The sequence below is a fragment of the Eschrichtius robustus genome, chromosome 11 (assembly GCF_028021215.1).
Source record: "Eschrichtius robustus isolate mEscRob2 chromosome 11, mEscRob2.pri, whole genome shotgun sequence".
NCBI classification, from domain to species: Eukaryota; Metazoa; Chordata; class Mammalia; order Artiodactyla; family Eschrichtiidae; genus Eschrichtius; species Eschrichtius robustus.
In genome coordinates, this window is record NC_090834.1 from 75,776,430 (window position 1) to 75,802,901 (window position 26,472).

Consider the following 26,472-nt stretch of genomic DNA (forward strand, 5'->3'; position numbering starts at 1 on the left):
CTGAGGAAGGAAGCACGAAACAAATCCTAAAGGGTCTTATATGTCATGTAATTCCTCCTCCAGGCTGTAACTGTCATTTGTCTCTGAAATACTTAAAGAGAATAATTTCACTTACATATCTGCTATTCTTATAACTCTTGTTTCTAACCCCTAATATTGCATTATTTCAAAGTGTAGTTTTCCCTGTCCCTTTGCCAATTTTCTATTCATCACCATCTCGCCGTCTTGATCATTGTAGTAACAGCTACCATTTACTGAGTGTTTACTCTGTGCCAGGCACTGTACTAAATGCTTAAGATAAATTATCTAATTAAGTCACAGCAAGAAAAAGTACAGCTCTGGAGTCAGACCAGGGTTCAAATTGCAGTTCTGCCCTTACTAAATGTGTAAACCTTGCACAAATTATTAACCTCATTGAATCTTAAGCTTCCTCACATATTGATTTGGAAAACTACCACCTCCTTCATGGAGTGGTTTTAAATTTTAAATGAGATATGCAATGCATTTAATACTCCATAAAAAATAATTCTAATTTTGCTATTACTGTGGTGTCACCTATGCAAAGATATAACCAACTGGTGTCCATACATGAAACCAGCAGAGGGAGCCTCAAATCCATTTCTGGCTTCAAGACCAAGGCAATTGTCAGTGGATAGAACTGTCTCTGAAACAAAGTAGAAGACAGGATAAAAAGTGATCTGATAGCAGTACCTAGAAGGGAGATAGGGAGGTGGGTTGGGGAGTACATAGGTAGCTTCAATGGTATTTGTATTGTTCTTAATTGAGTATGGATTCATGAATATTTGTTCTACTATGATGCTTTAAAACATACATATATGCTATATGTATTCTTTTATATGTGTCAAATATTACATAATGTTATATCTAAGTGATCTCAATTCACATGCACCTACATCTCTCTATTTCTAGTTCCTACTTGAGAGCTCCCTTCCTTGTGCTCTTGTCTTACTTCCCTTGGACCTCTCTTATTGCAAGTCAACACTGCCTTTTATTATAGTCGTTTCCTATATTTGACTCCAAGCTGCCTAAAGACAGGGTCAGGTTCTTATTCATTTATGTAGCTCCAACAGCAGTCAGCACAGTACCTTAGGTTTATTTATCAAGTCACACCATCCTTTATTTTCTCTTTACAATTTGAGATATTAATATAACCATATTGTGAAATGTTCTTACTCATTCAAAAATTATAACTTATTAGGGGGACTGGTTAAATAAATTTTGGTATATGCAGTAGTTTAAAAGAATGAGTAAGATCTATATATGTTATTATGCAATCATTTCCAAGTCATATCGATAAGTAAAAGGGCAAGGTGGAGAATGATGTATTATGTATACTTCATACATGTGCTTGTCCATACACAGAACATTTCTGCAAGGTTGCATGGCTTCTAGAGAGAGGGACTGGGTGTCTGGCATAGAAGGGAGACTTATTTTTCACTACATATCTTTTTGTACTAGTTAATCCTTTTACAATGTGAATGTACGACTTTTTCAACTAAAAGAACAGCTTAATAATTTACGCTTTCAATAAGGAGAAGGTACACACACAAAATTCAAATTGGATCAGAATAAACAGCAGTTTAACAAAAGAATAAATATCTTGAGACAATATATGGTTAATTACCACATAGCTAGCAAGAGCTTTTAGCTCAAAGGAATGAAGGAATCACTGTGCAATGATGTGATCAAGAAAAGCTTCAAAGGGTAAGGTAAGGGAGACTTGACCTAGATCTTGAAGAATGAGATTTGAATATGCTGAGAGAGAAAGAGAAGGGATTATGGGAAAGGTAAATTCAATGGGCAAAGGTCCCTGTGGCTGAAGTAAAGCTGTGGGGTGGAGCCGAAATGCACAAGACCTGGGTTTTAGTCCTGCTTTGACCTGAAAAGCTACAGGCTCTTGGGGATGTCACTCTTACCATCCCTGCATCCATTGCTGGCTCCCTACAATAAAATGTAATCGATGATCCCTTGGGTCCCTTCCAGCTCTCTAATAACATGACCCTCTCCATAACTGTAATTGGGAAGGAAGGTTAAGACTGTATTTTGGGACTCCTTGAATGGCAAGCAAAAGAATTTAATAATTTGGTCAGAGGAAGCCTGTGAAAGTTTTTGAAAAGAGGAACGTGACTTAGGAACATTGAATTAATGTGTGAAACATACTGCAAATACTGTAAGTTTTAGCTAATATCATTATTAATTTGGCATCATTTACAGGGTAGACTAGAGGGAAAAGAGCAAATTAACTGGGAGATCTGCAATAATCAGACAAGCAAGAGATCAACATGGGCCAGAATTCAAATGGTAGTAGTGAGTAAAATTTGGAGTCTTGAGTTTGTTTGAATCCCTAGACATTTGTTACTCCAATACATCTGCTCCAAGTTCTTATTTGCTCCCCTTTTCTGGTTCTATTGATTAGTGTTTAGTGTCAGGAAGCATTCTGAGCCTGAAAAGCTATTTCTGCTTGAATCACACTGTCAGGTTTTGTCAAGGTTTATTCTATAGCCCGACTCTTTCTAGCACTGAACTTTCTAGGTAGCCAGTGCAGATTTATACAGATTTAAAATCTTCCTCCAGTTCTCCAGTTAAATGATCACTTCCTCACAGGCAGAGAAGTTCTTTTCTACATTGTGCTCTACCCTACAGCACCTACAGGCTGAACAGAGTAATAGTAATATACTTTAAATGAGGAAGCAATGATTAATTTTCCCCAAATTACCTTTTTAGCATATCACCCCCATGCTCAAGTACCTTTAATAGTTCCCCTCTGCCTGAGGATCACCTTCCAACTCTTTTATCAGGTATTCAAGGATCTCCAAAATGTGATAGCAACCAAGTTTATCTGGTTGAAACTCTGCAACAACCAGTCTAGATTTTTTTATCCCATGAACATGCCATACTTAAGTGTGTGCCTTTGCCTGTTTTCCCATTCCTGGAATGTCTGTCCCACTCTTTGCTATTTATTCAAATCCTATTCATTCTTCCAAAGTACAGTTCAATGATGGCCTGCACAGAATTTTCTCCAGTCATTTCAACCCATGTTAAATGTTCACTCATAAGTGTCTAAGCACTCTAAGTCTAAAATATATTCATTTTTGGCACTTAATCAAATAGTACCCTATACTTTCATTGTTAGCCAAAACATCTTGTAAATATTTTTCTTGTTGCTCTAAAATAATTTTTAAGTATAATGAAGGAAGAGACTGTGCTCTGTGCCTCTTTTGTATCACACTAACATCTTATACAGTAGTGAGAAGAGTAGACACTCATATACTTGTTTAAATGAATAAAAATGAACAAACTTAGGATAAAGCACTTTTATCACCTAACCAACCTGACTTTATAGCATGAGGGAAAAATAAAGAAAAAAGAGATTCTTGAATCAAATAGGGAAAGCATTCTTTTGGGATAGGAAAAGGGGCTTTCAAATCCAGGGGGCTGTATTTTATGAATGCTTTCTGTGGTAGGGACAGAGCAGAGAGCAAGTAGGTGGTAAAAAAAAAAAAAAAGGCCATAAGGGTAAATAAAGAATGAAAATTCTGTTTAAAAAGGTGAGAAACGGACAGGAGGTATGTACCTAGGGAGAAAGTCTGAACTTAGGGAAAGGTAAGCAAGATTGCAGGATGGGAGAGTAAAGGAAAGAGTTCTGTATATGCTTTAGGGTTTATGTAAATGTTGCTCTCCAGAAAATTAAACTTTTAAATTGATCCTGGATGCTGAAATTCAAATACAAAATATAAAAAGATAAATAAAAATATAAAACCTAAGGGGGTCTTGCATTTTACTTACAGAAAAGTAAATACAATCGGAATGACACGTTTGCAGAGTATATTCACAATACAGGGCCTGTCACACAAAAGGCACTCAAATGTGGAAGGAAAGCCAATTAAGCGCCACAATTCTGGAGTCCCCAGAACTGTGCATATCATGCATATCATGGCCTCTGGTGATGTAGGTTATCAATATACATAACTAATAAACATGTATTTCTTACCTTTGTCTTCTCCCTGCTCACCGATAACCCATACTTCTCTTCCTGAAGTCTGTGCCTTCAAAACATTTGTAATAATATATTGTAATCTCTGTGAATCCAGATTGCAACCAATTCCAATCACTCGATTTGCAGGAAATGCACTCAGTTTCCACGTCACATAGGTCATGATTTCCACTAAATATTACATACAAGGTGAAAATATAAATATTTTTAAAAATATACTTCTAGCCTAGTTCCTAAACAAAATATTTATTATTTTAATAAGTATATTAAAACTTGTATATACTCTTCTTAGGTCCTAAATGTACTATGAAGCATAACATATTTTAATTTTATTATACATTATATAAATTTAATATATTTTAATTTTAATTAATAATTAAAAACAACTAACCAGGTTTCAGCATGATTTTACATAACTTTGCTGTTAAATATAAATTTTTAAGAGTGGAAAACAGATAATTTCCTTGAGCAGTTAAGCAAGAAAGATGAAAACTGGGTACAGAAAACCAGAAAATAATTTTTTTCATTGATCAAGTTCTCTTTTATATCTAGCTTAAGCTGAATTTCTATCTTTAAATTAAAATACTGATTCATATACCACCACCATGCTATACAGCATTATCAACAAAAATACAACTATCTTTTTCTTATGTGCCAAAAGGATGTCAGGAATTAGACCAACATCCCTCAATCAGTTGCTACAGGAAAACAAGTGAAATTCATATCATACTCCTATACTGGGAACATTAAAAAAAAAAAATCTGTTCACCAATTTGAGTCCAGGACCACCTAATTCTTTGAAAAATATTTCTCAAATAATTTGAGAAACAATTTAAAATACAAAATGTTAAAAATGCACTCTGGTGTGCTCACTAACATTTTATGACACTTCAGAGTTAACAAAGGATCCTTCCTATAAGCTACTGCATCTTTCTCTTGGGCGTTTAACCATTTTCTCACTGAGAAAGGCATGGCTAACAACCTGGAACATATTAATAGTAATATTACATAAAAAATTGTAAGTTGTAACCTTCTAGTTAATGCCAGTCAGAAGAAGTAACTGGTTGACAGGATATGGAAAATACTGCATTGTTCATCATAAGAGCAATTTAACTGAATACTCTGGCTGTCCCTTTATAACCTTGTTTTATGACTTTTATCAGAAATGGCAATTCTACTGATACACTGGACCACCAAATTTATTTAAAATAAAGTCTTGTACCTGGTTGAGATGCAACGAGCAGGATGCCATGTGGACTATAATGTCCCAGAGCTGCAACAAAGGCTCTGAACATATCCACATTGCTCTGCACCACATCGAGGTAGGACTGAGAACTACCCAGAGAGTTGACTGTGAAGATCACCACCTTGGAATGAGCAGAGGCAGACAAATCTAATGAATAAAAAGAAACAGTCTGAGCTCAAGATAAAGGTTTTAACCAAGTTCTTGTTCATGATAATCAGGTTCTTCTTTTCTACAATTAGACAGCTTTTAGCACAATTGCCTCTAGATCAATCCTGTGTCCATAGGAAGGATACAAAGTGCTGAGGTTTGCCTCCAGAAAGAGGATTAAAAGCAAGAGTGTATCCCAAGGGAGGAAAGAGCAAAAAAGATAAAATAAATTACAGGATCCAGACTCCACAAACAGGGAATTAGGTTTCTATGTAACTCACAATTTTCTTAGAAAAAATAAATAATATGCTATAGGCAGAATGCACCTATAATCAATTACATCACTGATTTTTTTTTTTTAAGTCCTAGGTCCATCCATGTTGCTGCAAATGGCATTATTTCATTCTCTTTATGGCTGAGGAATATTCCATTTTTAATATATACCGCATCTTTTTTTAAAATTTTTTATTGGAGTATAGTTGCTTTACAATGTTGTGTTAGTTTCTACTGTACAACAAAGTGAATCAGCTATACATATACATATATCCCCTCTTTTTTTGGATTTCCTTCCCATTTAGGTCACCACAAAGCATTGAGTAGAGTTCCCTGTGCTACACAGTAGGTTCTCATTAGTTATCTATTTCATACATAGTATCAATAGTGTCTATATGTCAATCCCAATCTCCCAACTCATCCCACCCCCCCTTCCCCCTTGGTATCCATACGTTTGTTCTCATCACTGATTTTTAAACTGCGAGTTTAGGGGCCCTAGAGTTTCTTGAAAGTGACTAAGAAGCCATGTAGGAATGGGAATAAGTGGAAAGAAAGCTGGCAGGCACAGCATAGTGTTGTTTGTATCTGTTTTATTTATTAAGGATTCTACTCCAAAGAGGAAAAAAATTATTTGAAAATCTTTAAATCAAGATAAAACATCTTGGCTCATTTTTTTACTGACTTTTCCTTACATTGAAGGCCAGTGTCTTGGTTTTAGGTTCTTCTAATGGGGCTTACATGTAAGCAACTGTTATGACTTAGGAAAAGTTGTTCTCCAGAATTCATGTCTCTGATCCTCAAGCATACTTACGCTATTTTACAACTACATTACTCTCTATTACACAGTGTGTTTTACAGAAGTACATGCCAAAACAGTGGCCAGAATTATCACTATCAGAAACAACAGAAAAATAATAAAGTAACTAGGGTGATATCAATTCAGTCAACATGTGTAAATGATTATTAGCATCTCAGCGAGACAATGAGTAGATTCCAGGGTTTATAGTCTTAATTAAGCCTATAAGGCCATTTTCCTAAACAAGTTGCAGAATGAAACCCTTGTGCAAGGTGTCCACTGGGAAATGCATTATCCAATTTTAATTCATAATCTGACACAGCTGTGGGGGTAGATCCAAAAACTGAAGTCCTGGATTTTAATTATGATTCTTCATGAGTCCTCTTAAGTAAATAATGCCTATGTTCTAATGTTCAGAATAGATACCTGGTAATGAGTCAAAATCTCAGCATTGGAAGACATTAGAACTGAAAGGGATATAGTCAATACTTCCATACCACTTCTATGTGCCAGGTACTGTTCTAACACCTTGACCTGTATTTACTCATTTAATGTAATCCACAACACACTGTGGGGTCAATATCATCCCCATTTTACCGATGAGGAATCTGAGGCACAGAGAAGTTAAGTAACCTGCTCAAAGTCATAGAGCTAGTAAGTAGCAGAGCCAGAATTCAAGCCCAGGCAGACTGGCTTCAGAGTGCTGTTCAACACTATGCTATATTTAGAAACTTAGTCCTATACCGTCATAAAGTTGAGGAAATTGATATCTGGAAGGATTAGGTAGCTTGTCCATACTACTGTATTAAATATCAGTGAACAGTTGAACTTATGACCCTGCAGTTTGGCCCCAACCTATCTTGCCAGGATCATATTTCCTTTCTTTTCCTTCTTTAGCTTCCTCTACTTTGAATGATGAAATGCCCTCACCCTCAAGGTTGACTTATAAGTAAACAGAGTAGTAGCTGTCTAATATGATTTCAGAAGTGCAAGAAAGCCTTCCTACTCTAAAGCCTTTTAATCTCTCCATAGGCCTGGGGTGGACACAGGCTTCTGTAAGTTTAAAAAGCACCTCAGGTGATTCTCACACAAGGGATCAATCCATAACCCATGTTTTAAGAACCACTGGCTATTGAGCAAATTTTACTTTGCTCCATATGTCAACAACAGCTTTTTTTGTTTGTTTTTGGCCACACCACGCAGCATGTGAGATCCTGGTTCCCTGACCAGGGATCCAACCCATGCTCCCTGCAGTGGAAGCCTGGAGCCCGAACTACTGGACTGCCAGGGAACTCCCAACAACAACTTATTTTTTAATTTGCAACTACTGAACACTTTTTTCTTGAGGCACACACATACACATACTCATGCACCCAAACATCTATGCTTGTATATGCAGAGACTATTTCTGGAGTGAATCATAAGAAATTGGTAACAAACATGTTTGAAACTCCTGCTTACTGTGTGACCAAAGCCACAATCTCTTTCAGCCATCTATAAAATAAAGTAAGAGAAGTAATGGAATATACGTAAACTATCTAGCTTATATTACTGGATTCCCTGAAAAAAAATGGCATCTATTATTATTATTAAGGATAAGGGACCAACATAATAGTGTCTTCAGCCAGGAAATGACATGATCAAAATAATATCATAGGATAATTATTCTATTAGCTATGCTTAATATAAAATAAAAGTAATCAGCAGAAAGGAAACAGGAACCCTCATATACTGCTGGTGAGAGTATAAATTAGTACAACTTAATAATATACATTTTAAAAACACCTTTGACCCAGTAATTCTACTTTATCCTACTAGGTAGAGAAATACACAAAGATTTTTATTACATTACAATGTTCTCTGCAGCATTATTTGTAATCACAAAAAACCACAAAAAAACTAAATGTCTACCAATAGGAGGCAGACATCCATATGATGGAATATTATTATAAAGCTGTTCAAAGAAATAGAGCTATTTAGATCTCTATGTGCTATTAATAATGATCTTCAAAATGATACTATAAATTAATCAATAACTTAAACACAGAAGTGTGATATGACCTAGCAATTCCATTTCTGGGTACATACCAAAAACAACTGAAAAGAGGTGCTCAAACAAAAACTTGTACAAAAATGTTCACAGCAGCACTACTGACAATAACAAAAAGATACAACCCAAATGTACATCAACTGATAAATGGATAGATAAAATGTGGCGTATCCATACCACAGAATATTATTCAACCATAAAAAGGAATGATAAATGCTACAATATAGATGAACCTTGCAAACATTATACTAAGTGAAAGAAGCCAGACACAAAAGGCCACATATTGTATAATTCCATGTATATGAAATATCCAGAAGAAGCAAATCCAGAGTAGATCAGTGGTTGCCAGGGCCTGGGGAAAAGGGAAAATGGGGAGTGATTGCTTAATGTGTAGAGGGTTTCCTTTTGGGGTGAGGAAAATGTTCTGTAACTAGATATTCGTGACAGTTGCACAACATTGTGAATATACTGAATGTCACTAATGGTAAATTTATGTTATATGTATTTTAACACAATAAAAAAAGGGATAAAAATATTAAGTGCAAAAAACAAGTGCAGAACCAGTTTCTCCAGTCTGACTTCTGAAGCAACTACTCTTAACAGTTCCTCAGTATTTCTCCAGATTTAGTCTATGCACACACTGTTCGCTTATGTATGTAGAGTATGCATGTTTGCAGGCTCATATATACATATGCACAGCCCTCCCCAAAGTATTTTAGTAGTTATTTAAAAAATCCAAATGGAGAAAAGTACAACTCTCGGATGATCATCAATGCCTGTCACGATGGGGCATTACTAAAATTTCCAAATGAGCTTACTTTCCCAAAATTATTAACACACTTCTCCATATCATAGAACATATTTGAGATGTTAGCTAATATTATATTTTAAATTACCTCATATAATAGTAATTATCAGGAATATGCAATCAAAATTAACAAGGGGAACATGAAAGTTGCCCCAATATAGTGCTAATTCATTCAAAACTCCTTACTTGGTGGCAAGTACCACATCTTATATATCTACTCTAAGGATTCTATTCTTTCAATTATCTGAAACAATAGTTATTGACGGTTAATGAGACACATACGAAGAAACAATTTCCTCAGGTCCTAAATGGCCTCACAACCTCTAGGGCCCATGTACTAAACAGTCTCCTGGAGTGATTTGGAAGAGTGAAGAGGTCCCTTAAGAACTTCAGTACCTGGAAATGAGAGGCACAAGAGACTATCCAGCTCCCCAAGAGATCCTCTGTACAAGGCCTACAAAAGGATCATTAAGGCAACTATTGTACTCTTTCCAGAGAAGGAAAATAAATCCATTGTATCCTACAGGGATCCAGAGGCTTGCTAGAACTATTACACCCAGTTTTTATAACCTATAGGTATAATTTCAACTTTTTGATCCACTGCGGTTCTTAGTACATTCAGCCTTGTGAAACCATATGTCTCAATATTTTATTTGGAAAAGATGGCTAAGAATACACGAGGGCTTCCCCGGTGGCGCAGTGGTTAAGAATCCACCTGCCAATGCAGGGGACACAGGTTCGAGCCCTGGTCCAGGAAGATCCCACATGCCGTGGAGCAACTAAGCCCATGCGCCACAACTACTGAGCCTGCGCTCTAGAGCCTGTGAGCCACAACTACTGAGCCCACATGGCACAACTACTGGAGCCCGCCCACCTAGAGCCCGTGCTCCGCAACAAGAGAAGCCACTGCAATGAGAAGCCCACAATACACCACAACAAAAGTAGCCCCTGCTCCCCGCAACTAGAGAAAGCCCGCACGCAGCAACAAAGACCCAACGCAGCCAATAAATAAAATAAAAAGTAACTTTATTAAAAAAAAAAAAAAAAAGAATACACGAGACCTGAGTGAGGAAAGGCAAAGGAAAGCTAAGCAACTATAGCATATTACAACCTGACTCTAGCTATAACCTGGTTTTCGGAGACTAAACATTCTCTAGTTCAATGGCCTTCCAATATTTTTTGATCATGCATCCCTGGTAATAAAACAATTTTATTCCCACATCCCCAAATCTGGTATTTACCTACATATATATGTCTGTACTAATATATTATGTACATTGTTAAATATATGCAAATCTTTTGAATTAAAAAGATTTAAAAAATTACTTTTTTAACATTCTAAATTTTATTTATTAATGATACAAACCCCTCTTTTGTTCTTATTAAAATTCATTTTAACAATATATTTTTAGTGAAAGCAATGTGAATGAATTTTGTTTTTTAAATCTTGATTTAGCACTTTGCTATATACCAAGAGGTATGTATTAATTCCCACTTTACAGATGATAAAACTGAACTTTGAGAGATTGTATAATCTGACAAATGGCAGAGCTAGTATGCAAACCCCCATGTCTAACTCTAAAATCAGTGTTCTTAACCAATATATTATGAAAAAGGAAGCAATCAGAGAAAACAATTTATACTAAGGTATAAGTCAGAGACTGAGAATAAATCCTTCCAACCGATCTGAATGTTATTTGCTTATCTGACTCTTATTAACCTAATTAGTTGCAATCTGTATGACTTCAGGTTAAGTCCCTTAATTTATATGAATCTCAGTTTCCCAATATGTAAAATGAGGGACTTGGACTAGGTGATCTTGAAGATGCTTTCAGCAGTAAAATGCTAGGACTCTAGGTAGAGCACAGAGAATTTTTAGGGCAGTGAAACAACACTGTTTGATACCATAATGGTGGATACATGTTTGATTTGTCCACACCTATAGAATATACAAAGACAAGAGTAAACCCTAATGTAAACTATGGACTTTGGATGATAATGATGTGTCCAGGGAGGTTTATCAATTACACCACTTGGGTAGGGGATACTGACAATGCAGAGGCTGTGCATGTGTGGGGGAAGGGGGTGTACAGGAAATCTCTGTACCTTCTGCTCAATAATACTCCGAACCTAAAACTGCTCTAAAAAATAAAGTCTACAAAAAAATTCTGGGACTCAAATATAAGGGCAAACAAGGCACAAATCTTTTAAGCAGAATAACCAGACCTTTGCTGATCTCCACATTAGGCAGGTTGAATATGTCAAGGTCCATCATCACTCCTTTAGTCCCTTCTGAGAGGTCTAAGAGGACCAGTCTGTCTGCAATGCCCTGTACAGTACAATAAGAAAAAGAACAGCATTACACTGCACATGGCCAGTTACTCAGTTTAAATTCATTCAGAAATGAGAGCTAAGGGAGAACGAATACATAGGCCTATGTGCTCTCTTATGAAGGAAGTAGCACAATAGCAATAAAAGGGACATACAAGCAAGAAAATACTATGCACTTGAATAATGTGATCCTTTAGGCTTAACTAAAAACTGGGCTCTAACAGGGCTTAACTCAGAAGTCACAGAGTGCAGGTTTCTTTTGATGGGATAATGAGTAATAAAGATGACATGGTGCACTCAATATGTTTGCTACTGTTCTTCCGTTTATGTTTTCGTTTTGTCATAATTTCCATTCTGAAAGAATTTAGAGTGATTTTTTTGGGTCTATTTTAGCATCAATGTCAACACTAATGCCAAGTTTCTCTTAAAAAAAAAAAAAAGATAATAGTCATAAAGCTAAAATAAAACCCAATTATCATGCAGTTCTCTCCCCAGAGATCTCATGGAAAATACTTCACATGCCTGTAGACAGCTTTCTAGGTGCCATGGTGGGCTGACCATAAACAACAGCATGGAAACTCCTAAGAGTCGATTTACCTTCGTGTAAGTCCTTTTTCCAAAGCAGCAAGGGATATGAGCATCTCTCCTATCTTAGGGTACAGGAGCAAGACTACCCAGGGATCTACCAGACTATGAGGCAGAAAGTGTACAGGAAGCAATCCAGCCATGCTACTTATTAACTTTGTAAGACTGAGCAAGTCACTGAACTTGGTCTTATTTCTTGGAGTTATGAAGATTAATTATGTGACACAGGGCTGGCAAAGAGCAGTCCTCTCTAAATTGTACCTATTAATTTTATTAACGTTAACCACACTCATAAGAGAAATGCAAAGAAAACTATGAGTTACCATTTTTCATTTATCAGACATGCAAAGATCCCAAAGTTTAACAGTAGTGTGGGAAAACAGGTATTCTCATACACTGTGGGAATGAGAATGAACTAGCACAATTGATACGAGGGATAATTTGACAATTTCTGTCAAAGTTTACAAATACAAGGACTTCCCTGGTGGTCCAGTGGTTAAGACTTTGCCTTCCAATGCAGGGGGTGCAGGTTCGATCCCTGGTTGGGGAGCTAAGATCCCACATGGCTTGTGGCCAAAAAACCAAAACATAAAAACAGAAGCAATGTTGTAACAAATTTCAATACAGACAAAAAAAGAAAAAAAAAAGGTCCGCATCAAAAAAAAAATCCTTATAAAAAAATAAATAAAAACACAACTCCCTTAATCCATCAACCTCATTTGTAGAAATCATCCTACAAGTTTATTAGTACATGTGTAAAATGATACAATATGTATAAGGATATTCAAAAGACTAGAAACAAACTAAATGTCCGTCAATAACCACAACAAGGTGTGTTACATAGTGGTTTAGAGCAGAGCTTCTCAAGCTTTAAGGGATCGCCATTTAATAGATCAGTGAAGCACATGGATTACCAGGAATTTTGTAAAAATGCAGATTTACTTCCTTTGATCTGGAGTAGGGCCTGAGATTATGTATTTCCAATAAAATCTCAGATGATGCCAAGGCCACACGTTGGGTAATAAGGATCTAGAATACAGGCTCTGTAAATAGATTGCCCAACCTCAAACCCTGGCTCCTTTTATTAATACTGTGACTTTGGGCAAGTTGGGTAACCTCCCTATGCCCTGGTTTCTTCATCTGTAAAATGACAGTAACGATAGTACCTAAGTCACAAGGTTGTTGTAAAAATTAATCAAGTGGGACTTCCCTGGTGGCGCAGTGGTTAAGAATCCGCCTGCCAATGCAGGGAACTCGAGCCCTGGTCCAGGAAGATCCCACATGCCGTGGAGCAACTAAGCCCGTGAGTCACAACTACTGAGCCTGAGCTCTAGAGCCTGTGAGCCACAACTACTGAGCCCATGTGCCACAACTACTGAAGCCCGTGCACCTAGAGCCCGTGCTCTGCAACAAGAGAAGCCACCACAATGAGAAGCCCATGCACTGCAACGAAGAGTAGCCCCCGCTCACTGCAACTAGAGAAGAGCCCGCTCGCAGCAACGAAGACCCAACGCAGCCAAAAAAATCAATAAATAGAATAAATAAATTTATTTTTAAAAAAAATGAATCAAGTGTTTAGACAAGTGCCTGGATCTAGTAAGCATTCAGTAAGGGTTAGTTACTGCTGCTACCACCACTTCAACTACTGCCATTATTATGACTACTACTGCACTAGTTGAATATTGTTGCACTATTCGAATATTGTACCTTGTATCAAAATATTAACATTTAAAGGGAAAAACGGAAAGAAACCTTCCAACTAGACAGTTCACAAACAAAGAAATACTGATAGTGCGACTTCTAACAGTTAAAGAAATATGACTTTAAGGGGTCTTCCTATACTTACCAAAAACAAATAAAATTGATAAAACTTAGTACTGTTAGCAATGCCAAAAATCAGGTTGATGTGTGCATTGTTATTAGCAGTGTAAATTACACTGTTATTAGCAGTGTAAAGTTCTGCCCTTCTGAAGAGCAATCTAGCAATATGTAATAAGTACCATAAAAACCATTCATGCCCTCTGACTCACTAGTACTATTTCTGAGATTATGTACCCTTAACAGAAAATTCAGACAAGAAAATAAACAACTTGTAAGGCAGTGTTTATTGAAGCATTCTATTTAGTAACAAAAGATCTACAAACATTTCAAATTCCAATTAAGAAGGAAGAGTGCATTCAGATGGAGGGTGGAGGAAATGAAAATATAATATGTCAAGTTAGCATATATGGTTCTGAACAGTTAGCTTTTAAAATCTTCTAGCTCCCTGGATACAATTTAACTATTTGCTGAAGTAGAACCTACCTCCAAGATATACGTGAATCTTAAATGGAAAGGGAAGAATTTAGATGGCAATCAATCAAACTTTAATAGAAAAGAAAACTAAATACCAGCTATCAAATAAATACATGGAGGGAGAGCTAGTCTCGCAGTCCCCAACCTTTTTGGCACCAAGGACGGGTTTCGTGGAAGGCAATTTCTCCTCAGACGGGGTGGGGGTGGAGGGGTGGTGGGATGGATGGCTCAGGCAGTGATGGTTCAGGCGATGGGAGCAGCAGATGAAGCTTTACTCACTCGCCCACCGCTCACCTCTTGCCTGGTTCCTAACAGGCCGCAGACCGGTAGTGGTCCTCGGCCCGGGGGCTGGGGACCCCTGAACTAGTCTATTCTGGTCTACATGGCTCAAATGACACAGACATGCTGTTACCATGATACTGGGCCCTGGAGGGTCGTTCAACCTCTCTGGAGAGGGGACTTAAGCCTTTCTGAAAATAATTTATACAGAAAAGATCTAGTAAGAAGGACTCATGGAAAAATAGGCAAATCTCAAACTATTGTAAAATATCAAATCAGGAACTATGATCCTAAAAGAAAGTGGAGTAATTACACAAGAAAAGGCAATTGTTTTTTAAAAATGTTAATTTTAGAAATAGCTAAATTAAGTATTATATTAAATAAGAGTTTAATTAAAGCAGCAGGACTCAGAAAACACAAAAGACTTTGTGACTAAGTCAGATGAATGTCAACTTGAGGTTTCCCTTGGATTAGGATGATGAGCCCATTGTTCAAATAATGTTTTCAAAGCCTATTCCACGACTAACTACTAATTAAGAAGCAACATTACTGATGAGAACTTTCACATATTTTTTTTGTCAGCTTACTAAATATATTTTAAGGCAAAATGAAGTTTTCCCACATGACAAAATGAAGCCATTACTTCTTGTGTGTTAAATAGAAACTGCCTAAAAGTGTAGCAATATGACAGATGTATTCATAACCACTATGCTTACATACCTTTGCTGAAATTGCTAATGTGCAGGCAATTCCCAGTTCTCCACTGCCAACCACGGTAATTTTATTGACTGTTTTATTCTCATGATTTGCCCAGTTCTTTGAATTTATATCTGAGACACCTAAAAAGTAAAGTGAACTATCATAAGAATTTAAAAATATCAAAAATCTTTTTAGCATCTTAAAAAAAATACACCAAAGTTCAATAACTTGGACAGAAAACATGGTACTAGGCACTCCATAATAGACATTCAAAAATATTGAACAAATGAACAAATGAACAAATGAAATGCAAGAAAGACAGGAATCTCGTATTAAATATTCTACTAAATAGAGGCTATCATTTTAAACAGAAAATATCTTTCCAAACATTTAAAAAATATTATATGACTTAAAAAAATAGGATTTCCATAATTCTGAAAAACATTGTGATTCTTACTGCTCTAGTCTACAATGCAAAAAAATGTTTAACATGAAATTTTGCAAGCATGGGTATTTTGCTTTATCCTCAATGAGAAACAATGAGAATCATAGATTCTCTGGTCCAGGATACTGAATGAGGCAAAAAGCCACATAAACGTATAATGAAAAAGGTTTGGGATCATTAATATATATCAAGTGGTTCTGAAAAAAACAAATTATTTTAGTTGTCAGGATAAAAGTAATCTTTTACATTTTAAGAAACCATATTCATTGGAACTGTATGGTAATACTTACCTTATGATAAATATATAGGAATTTTTGATTCAACACAGATATGTACATATACAAGCATGTATTTATTTAGAGAAATCAAGTAGCAGAGAGTAAAGGATATTAGTGAGAAATTGTAAACTCATAACTCTATGATTAACAAAAATACAAACCTTCAGTGATTTTTGCAATATAGGCTAGCAAGTCTACCTGCTGTGCCTCATCAGATGATGATAGAGAATACAGGGGAAGTTCTTCTTGAAACTTGGCAATCATTTCTTTAATTAATCCAACAATGACAGATTTAGGCTACAGAACACACACAAAGGGAAAAGTTATGCAAAAATTTTGCTAAGGAATACTACCTTGTTAACCTATACATTGTTATAGAGTTAGCCAAAAGAAAAGTATTACATCATGCTCTCATTTTTCGAAAACTACCATACAAATTATATGATACTTTTAACTGTTTTAATACATTTAATTGAAAAAAATTAATTTTTTTAGCTGAAAAATAAAGGGAGAAATGCTAAATCCACATCTCCAAAAAGTGGGAAAACAGCATAAATGTGCTTACTAGCAGAGTACCTATATTTGGGAATGGTCTTGTCTATCTGCCTTTTTTTAACTTTTGATTTTGAAATAATTGCAGACTTACAGAAAAGTAGCAAAAAAATAGTACAAAGAATTTCCATATACTCCTCACCCAGATTACTCAAATGTTAACATTTTATCACATTTGCTTTCTTAGTCTCTTTTCCTCTATTTTCTGAACCGAGAGTAAACTGAAGATATGATACCCCTTCAGCCCTAAATACTTTAGCATATATTTCCTAAAAGAAAGAACAAAACATTCTCCTATATAACCATTATCAAATCATAAAATGAACACTGATATTTATCTAATCCAGTACTGTTCATTTTAATTTAACTGGTTAAGCAACCTTAGTGAAATGCACTGAACCTCTCTGAGCTTCAGTATTATTAGCAATACAATGTGAATAATAAATCCCAATAATATGAGAAAAAAATGAGCTAATGTATGCAAATTATATGTTGTGAGTGTAAAATATATGGTTTTTATTATTATTATTAGGAATATTTAGTGGCTTGCTCATTTTAAAAATTGCTTAATTTCTCAGAGTCTGGGTTTCACTCTAATAAATTTTTTATTAGAATAAAAAAACTCATATACCTTTAAAGACTAAGCAGATAACATAATGTGTGAAGTTGTCAAGTATAAGAAAATTTGGGGAGATGGTCACTGTGGCAAATTGGAAAGAGTACATGTATAGTCATTCAAATTCATATTAAGAACAAAACAAAGCAAAACAAAACCACTGTGCTGTTCCAACAAAATTCTGTAGGCCTAATGCAGCACACTGACTCTCTTGGGGAAAATGTCTGCAATCCTTGGCCTAGATGACCTCTAGATTCCTTCTAGCTCCAAACTCTGTATAATTATACTATGTAATTCCAACTGCACGTGGAACTTAAAGTTTACATAGTACTTTTAAAAATCATAACATCATACTTTTTTTTAATTGAAGTATAGTTGATTTACAATGTTGTGTTATAGTTTCAGGTGTACAGCAAAGTGATTCAGTTATATATATATATATATATATATTCTTTTTCAGATTCTTTTCCATTATAAGTTATTACAATACATTGAATATAGTTCCCTGTGCCATATTATCTATTTTATATATAGTAGTGTGTATCTGTTAATCCCAAACTCCTAATTAATCCCTCCCCCTCCCCCAAATGTAGTTCTTCTAAATAGGGCCATTTAAATAATATAGTATCTTCTTAAGACTAGTTTTAGCTTATAATAAAGAGGTTCAGAATAGTAAAATGAAATCAATACTGTCTGATCTGAAATCAAGCACAACCTTGACTAGATTATAGGACTATCTCTGAGTATTTATTAAACAAACAAAACTATGAAAAGAGATGCCAAAGAAAATCAGAAAGAGGAAACAGGAAAGATAAATTCCCACAATAGGGCACAGATGTCAAAATACTGTTGAAGGATAGTATTTTTTTTAAAAGTTGTAAAAATGGATGAAAGAGATAAACAGACAATTCAAAAAAGAAGAAACGTACATGATAAATAAATGTATGATAAGATTTCAATTTCTCAAATAACCAAAGAACTAAACATTAAGGTTAAGACCTCATTTTTGTCCTTCCAACTAACGAATTTTTATCATGCCCTATTCATCACATTTAACTGGTAATCTTATTATTTAGATCACCAAGTAATGCAAATAATGTACAAGTTCATAAAGTAAAAGATTAATGTTTCCCCACCTGAACTCCACTACTGACAATTTGGTATGCATCTTTTCTTTTTCTATTTCTTTTTTTTCTTCTTTTTAAAAGTTTTATTTATATGAAAAACATAGAAAACCATAAAACAATATGAAATGCATCCACAATTGCATATCTTTTTACAATATGTATATAAAATAAGAAGTGATAATCCTAATGCCATCCTTTACTTCAACCTCACTCCTCTCTGACAGATCCCTGTCCTCCGGTCCTACAACTTTCTGGGTATATACAAATATATTATAAATTAACCTTTCATAAAAGTGTTAGTTACTTACAAAAATGAGAGCATATTCTACATCCTTCTAAGTAAATGAACCATAGAGATAAGCAAAGGTTTGTTTTGTTTTAATGATAGTACCTTCTTTTATAGCACCCTTTAGAGCAAAGGTGCTGTAAAACAGGTACCCCCCATACTGATTTCTATTGATGGTAGAATTACAACATTTTGTCTACCTCTTGGAGGCCAATTTGGGAATATATAAGAATAGCCTTCAAAACATTTTAAAATTTTGATCCAATAATTCCATTCCTAGAGATTTATCATTAGGAAATTATTAAAGATTTATAAGATATATACATTTATATTTACATATATTTATATTTAAGGATGCTCATCATTAAATTTCTAACAGAGCAATTTACAAATACATCAGGCAACCATTAAAAACCATGTGTTTTGAAAACATTGTTTAATATGGAAAAATGCTCGATATAATGATAGATGAAATATGCAGAATACAAAACTGCATAATGTGAGGGCTTGTGTTTTTGTTTTGTTTTGTTTTGTTTCTGTTTTTTAAGTCTGGGCCATTTATTTTTATTTTTTTATTGTTTTACTTATTTATTTGACCGTGCCAAATTAGTGGGATTAGTTCCCCGAACCTGTGCCCCCTGCAGTGGAAGCGCAGAGTCTTAATCACTGGACCACCAGGGAAGTCCCTGTGAGGGATTGTAAAACACATAAATTACAGTTTCATGCATCGCTGTGGGTGAATTTCTAAAACTTAATGCTCAGTTAAAACAAAGCATGTAATAGAAGATTATATACAATATGATTCAATTTACATAAAGGTTAAAAACAGGCAAAACTACAAATAAATACACATATTACATAAGAATCTTTACTGGGGAGGAACTAGGAAATAATGCCCCAATATTTTGCTAGTAGCTCTTCATTTGCTTTATCAAACGGCAAACAACTATAAAAAGACAGGGAGCAAACAATGGTTGGCTCCCAGACCTGGAGAGAGCAGCTTCATGCAGGCTGCCATCATCAGGGTTCTGGGTCTTGGGTGACCCTGGGGAGCTCAATTTCAAATTATTTTTAAAGACCACAAGAAGAATTATCATTGAAAGAAAATTCACTAACTTATTTGTACCATTAGGATTGAAGATAAATATTCAGAAAAATAAAAACTTTTAAAAGAAAATCCAAATTGATCTTACATGGCTCCAGTTTTGGAGATAGGGCAAGTATATTCTGCCTTGAGTATCCACATGTTTTCCAACTGAGATTCCCATGTTTGCAGTTGGCTTTAAGAAGCAAATGGGGGGAGCAAAAGGGTGAGAATCCAAAATCCACAAACGAATTGGTATGTTATATGTATTACCTATTTGAGACAAAATAAACACATCTTCAAACAATAATGAACCACACACATTATATTTACGGTATAGCTAGGTGGCATTTTAAAACACAAGTCTAGTCAAGTTTATAGATAAAGGATTTATGTAAACTGAGGCCTATTTCCCTATTTTCATCCACATTCACATTGGAAATATGCTCGCATTAAAGCACCAGTATAACATTTGAGGAAATATAATCAAGACAATGGCCAGCTTATTCAATTCAATTCAATAAATATTTATAGGACCTACTGTGCTAGGAGTATGGGATACAACATCTTCTTTAGGTAACCTTCTTTGCTCCACCCAATTTATTTGCCTACAAGTCTGTTTCTGTTTTTACACTATAAACGTCTAGAGATGATTAGGTATTATTCATTTCCATGTCCCCTACAACAAGTATAGTGCCTAACATACTGGATACTCAATAAAAGTTTCTTATATAAATAAGAATGAATGAATGGGGACTTCCCTGGTGGTCCAGTGGCTAAAACTCCACACTCCCAATGCAGGGGGCCCAGGTTCGATCCCTGGTCAGGGAACTAGATCCCACATGCCACAACTAAGAGTTCACATGCTGCAACCAGAGATCCCGCATGCCACAACTAAAGATCCCACGTGCTGCAACTAAGACCCAGCGCAGCCAAATAAATAAATAAATAAATGTTTTTTAAATGAGTGAGTGAATGAACAAATGAAAGATGCATTTGATACTGGCCCTCAAGTTGCTCATTAATTGCAGCTACTGTAACATACAAGCTGGGTTAGATACATACAACTTAGAGCTGAAAACAACCTTAACAGTCACCTTGTCCAGTGGCTCTTTTTTTTAAAAATAATTTTATTTATTTACTTTTAGCTGTGTTGGGTCTTCGTTTCTGTGAGAGGGCTTTCTCTAGTTGCGGCGAGTGGGGGCCACTCTTCATCGTGGTGCGTGGGCCTCTCACTATCGCGGCCTCTCTTGTTGCGGAGCACAGGCTCCAGACACGCAGGCTCAGTAATTGTGGCTCACGGGCCCAGTTGCTCCGCGGCATGTGGGATCTTCCCAGACCAGGGCTCGAACCCGTGTCCCCTGCATTGGCAGGCAGATTCTCAACCACTGCGCCACCAGGGAAGCCCTGTCCAGTGGCTCTTAAATTTTAGTGTACTGAGATAGGAACCCAAATGAAAGCTCTTCTATGTACATGTACCATGTAACCATGTACCACGTACTATGTAACCCTGTACCACATACTATGTAACCATGTATGTCATGCCTATTGAGAGCCAAAATCTCTGACTGTTTTGGTTTACAGGAAGCCCAAAGCTAAACCTAATATAAGTGCAAAAACTAACCTTAAACTAGAAATTTGATCAATTATCTTAACTGTTCTATTGTATCTCCCGATATTTATTCCTACTTTCACAGTCTTAATGCATATGTCTTTCAATATATTTAAAAACATGGCTGCTCAGGAGCACAAATGCCTAGGTTCAAATCCTAGTTGCACACATTACTAGCTATATGATTTTAGGCAAGTTACTTAACTTCTCTGTGCCTCAACTCCTTCCTCTACAAAATGAGAATAATAAAAGCTCCTACCTCATAGGATTGTTGTGAGGATAAAATTAAGCTAAGGTACATAAAATGCTTAGAACAGTACATGACATGGTAAGTACCATGACGGGTTGGTAATTTTTACAATTTACCTCAAACCCATTTTGGAAATAAGCAAGGTATAAATAAAAAGTTTTCTTCTCCACTGCAATCTTTTTCTTACTAAGGAAATCCTCTACTTTTTTCATCTTGCTTCCTCCTGCCCTAAGCACAATGATACTCAGCTCTGTCTGCATATTAGAAATGCTTAAGGAACTCTGAAACATACCAATATCCAGGCCTCTCCCCAAAAGTTTCTGATTCAGTGGGACAGGGTCTGGACAACATTTTTTAAAAGCTTCCCATGTAATTCTAGAGAACTGAAAGTCACTACATAATAGAAATGTCCTAGTACTATTTCTACTGTTTTATATCAGCAGTTCTCAGAACCATATTCCTCTTCTAATTTTATCTAAGTATTTTAAAAAACTGTTTTTATTTGGGTATAATTGATATATAACACTGTATTAGTTTCATGTATACAACGTAATGATTCAATATTTGTATATATTGCAAAATAATCACCACAATAAGTCTAGTTAACATCCATCACCATACATAGTATCTAAGTACTTACAGTATGGATACAGGCATAGCTGTTGGTACTCTATGATTATAAAGTCATGTGATCACAGCACCACAGAGTGACCGACAGGTACTGAGACACATCATCACATTCCTCCAGAAGTCACTCTGTCTAATGTTATATACTCTAGACCAGTGTTTTTCAAATGTTGGTCATGAAATTAATTTAGTGGGCTGCAAACAATAAATTTAATTTTAGTTATATACATATATAACTATGTATACGAAAGCATTTCTTATTGTGGGTCACAATCAAACATTTAAAAGCCACTGTTTGGACCATGCAATTTTTTTTTTTTTTCCACGCTGTGTAGCATGCGGGATCTTAGTTCCCCGACCAGGGATTGAACACATGCCCCCTGCATTGACAGTGCAGAGTCCTAACCACTGGACCTCCAGGGAAGTCCTAGGCCATGCAATTTTTTTTGTTTTGGAGTGGTAGTCCCAATCTCGATGGAGCCATTTTCTAATGTTAATCACTACACATTAAAGAAAAGGAAAGAAATGTCTATTGAAGGTATCTTCCTGGTTGATCAAGGATCTGCTGCCTCCATCAATGCCCCTCCCCAGCAGCATTCATGCATTTTAATACCACACTCCTGGCAAAGCGCATGGTGAGCCTGATTCCCATGTCTATAACTTGTAAGATTCCACTACTGGTATTCTCTGTGCCCTTCTTCCTGCTTTCTCATTCTTTTCTGTCAGCAAATGCCCTGCCTCCTACCCTGCCCATTTACTTTCAGTAATTCATTATCAAAGAGTCAGGACTCCTGGAAGAGTCCTCAGATTTAAAGTAATTATATCATAAGGATATAATTTAAGTTAGCTGTAAACAAAGTTCAGATGGGTATCATCTTACTAAGATGATACACATCTCTAAACAATGGATGGATGAAGGAAAAGTGTCATCACAACCTTGACACAATCTTGGAGGGATAAGAAATAATCCAGAAAATTTCTGCAGGTATATATAAGGAAATATCAACAGAAGATTCACCTGGGGAATAGGACTGGGTGGGAGGTTAGATATAAGCTTAACCTCATCTCTTTTCAATTGTTTAAATTTTTTTAGCATGAGCATGTACTATTATTATACTAAAAAAACTAGTAACCAGATAAAAGTAACAAAAGCATGCACATAATAATGGCCAATGTTTATTAGGCACTTACTATGTGCAAGGAACTATGCTAAGAGCTTTACTTAGAGTAATGCATTTAATCCTCAAAATTGTAGAGTTAGGCTCTATCATTGGCCCATTTTACAGATGAGAAAGATAATACATTCTGACCTTCTGATCAGCAGGAAATAACTAGTATGCATCACAAGGAGTTGCTATAATTCTAGTCAAAAGCAAAGGGGAAAAAGAGTGTACTACCAAAAAAAAAAAAAAAAAAGGTATTGCAGGTACCATTACTACCTTGGAATTACTACCAGCATAAGAATCAATGACCTGACTCCACCGCTCTAGGAAGATGCAGAGTGCCAATGAGTGGCATCTTAAGATAACTTTTATGCCCTCCTGTAACCTCCCCACATTGTCCTAGAAACTGAGGGCTACTAAGCAATGATTCATTTAAATTTGTAAGTTCCTCTGTCAATATGCAACTACCCTTGAAATCACTGGGGTTGGTAAGAACTATGGAATCAATCAATCAATCACTGGGGTGGTAAGAATTCTTTCTCTCTCTAACATCTAACCATAATAAACACAGAACACAAGTAATGGGAAACAGGTCTCAGTAAAATTCTCTAGGCAGCCAGAAAACAGTCTGAGAGCTTGGGAGGGGAGAAGCAAGGAAAGAAAATAAAAATCGACTCTATACCTGCTCTGCCTACCTCATTGCAATTTTTTCAGAGCCCACTGCTACCTACTTTCATCTCCAACCACATTCCTATTCATAAAAACCAAACTGAATTTCTAAGCATTCTCTGTGCCAAAGGAGATGTTATGATTGGGCGCACACAGAGGAAGAATAAAACATGAGTGTACCTCTGGCAATAAGTCATCATGGGGGCAGGGGGAAGCAATAAAGGAGGGTTTGTAACAGTCTAGCCACTACCATAATGAAGCACTTACTTTGAAAAAAGTCCCCCAAAATACATCTTCTTGGTGTCTGTTGGGCAATGTGCTCCCATAATACAGCAATGAATCCTTTGTAAGAGACAGCAAACTGCACTGCTCTCTCCCCATTTGGTTTCCAGATGTTCCTCAGCCCTTTTTCAGTGCACCTCCTCTTTCAAATACCCGGTAAGTTCATGTATTCCTAAACCCTTCAGTCAGTAATCAAATAAACTAACTCAATCATTCAACAAATATTTACCGAGCATTTTCTATAAGCACAGCACTGTATATTAGTGATTTTGGATGTTATTCCTCCTGAGATTATTTGCATTTTAAAAGGGGAACGGATTTTTAAAGGTGGAATTCCAAGCACCACTTCAGAGAAATAATTGGAACCAACACTTCTCTGGTGTTCTTCAAATCATACTAGAGAAGCAACCTCCTATGACACCCATCTGACAGGTTAGTCCTGTTAAACGTTGAAGGAAGTAGGTCTAGACAAACAGAATTAATTATAGGGAAGTCAGTGATTTTTTTTTTTTTCTTTTTGGGCAAACACTTAGCTATTTTAACCTGTCAGGTCATCTGAAAATATGTTGCTTTTGTTGAGCTTTAATGGCGCCTGCGTTTTAAAAATTTCCTATTGGAGTTTTAAGTTCCAGTCCGACACCAGCTGTGTGGACTCAGGTAAACCACGTGACCAGGACTCAGTTTCACCAACAGAATGGGGATAATGCTACATCATATAGAGGGAAAGGGAGGGGAACAAAACATTCATGTAATGGGAGAAAAAGGTGGGATCCCTGCAGTTTCCTATGGAAAGCAGAGTTAACGCTCCACAAGCGCAGGCCTATGTCTGTCTTGCTCACCTCTGTACCTCAAAACCTAGCAGAGTAGTGGGCAGATAGTTGACATTCAATAAATAAATAGTCGTTGAACTGAATTGAATTTGTTGGTATTAACCTAGGCCTTCCTTCACTGGGACAGCATTCTGCTATATCCAGTAAGGTTCAGTATAGATCATATACATGTTAAAACACTTTGAGGGGAATTCCCTGGCAACCCAGTGGTTAGGACTCTGAGCTTCCACTGCTGGGGGCCCAGGTTGGGGGAACTAAGATCCCGCAAGCCACATAGCGTGGCCAAAAAAATAAATATTTAAAAAATAAATAAATCAAAAATCAAAAATTGACCAGCTCGTAAAAATGTTCTTCAAAAAACAAACAAAAAAACAAAAAACACTTCGAGAATGTCATGGAACTAAACAAATATAAGTTCTAATTAAACTGATCTTTTAGAAAATTCCCACATTTTCTCAACTTCCACACTTACCCTGATACATCACAGGAATAGTGCCAGTGAAATTCAGCAGGTTTTTCTGGGAACTATCTTTGAAAACTGGAAGAAAAAAAAGCCCCAGAATGCGCAATCAGAAGTAGGAAGAACCGTGTTAAAGTGTGTGCATGTACATACACACGTACAGAAACACACATAATTTCTAAATACCATCATCTAGGAATCAGTAAATACGTTGACAAGGGCAAAGAACTAAATGATGTTCTCTTAGAAAGCAGAGCAGGTAGTTGAAAGAACACAGGACTTAAGATACTGAAATCCCAAGTTCTTGGCCGACTTTTCCTACTTAGAGGTGATGGAAGAAATTTTCACATATTGAGATACGGGGAAGTCATCCTAGCTTATACATTATTTAACTTAAGCTTTATGCTAACTAGAATAGCCAGTTTTGTGGCCCATTAAGCATACATTGTACATCTGCTTTAATCATTAAAGAAAAGGGTGCATTGTCCAGAAGTAAAGAATGTCTGTTTTGAAGACAGAGATAAATGCCTCCCTTCCCTAAAACATCAACGCTAGCACTCCAATGATAAAGCTCCCTTCACAGGCGCCAAGGCCATGCTGACTCATCGTGTGCATGCTCATTTGTCTTTTTTTGAAACCTTGAAGGAATGCACCCCTGTGACGTTTG

General features: G+C 36.1%; 1 protein-coding gene across 7 annotated transcripts in view; it reads right to left on the reverse strand.

Annotated features, from left to right (window-relative positions):
- The window catches only part of UEVLD (UEV and lactate/malate dehyrogenase domains), a 45,826-nt gene that overhangs the window by 9,261 nt on the left and 10,093 nt on the right, over window positions 1-26,472 (reverse strand). For 3 of the 7 annotated variants that reach the window (XM_068554804.1, XM_068554803.1, XM_068554809.1), the window contains 7 exons: window positions 25,818-25,883; window positions 20,022-20,185; window positions 16,409-16,544; window positions 15,546-15,664; window positions 11,562-11,664; window positions 5,238-5,408; window positions 4,013-4,186 (listed from right to left, as the gene is read on the reverse strand). In XM_068554804.1, coding sequence (XP_068410905.1) covers window positions 4,013-4,186; window positions 5,238-5,408; window positions 11,562-11,664; window positions 15,546-15,664; window positions 16,409-16,544; window positions 20,022-20,185; window positions 25,818-25,883 — 933 coding nt within the window. Of the gene's footprint in view, window positions 1-8; window positions 92-4,012; window positions 4,187-5,237; window positions 5,409-11,561; window positions 11,665-15,545; window positions 15,665-16,408; window positions 16,545-20,021; window positions 20,186-25,817; window positions 25,884-26,472 lie in introns of those variants that run through there. The other 4 variants (XM_068554806.1, XM_068554805.1, XM_068554808.1 and 1 more) reach the window with 3 other exon arrangements.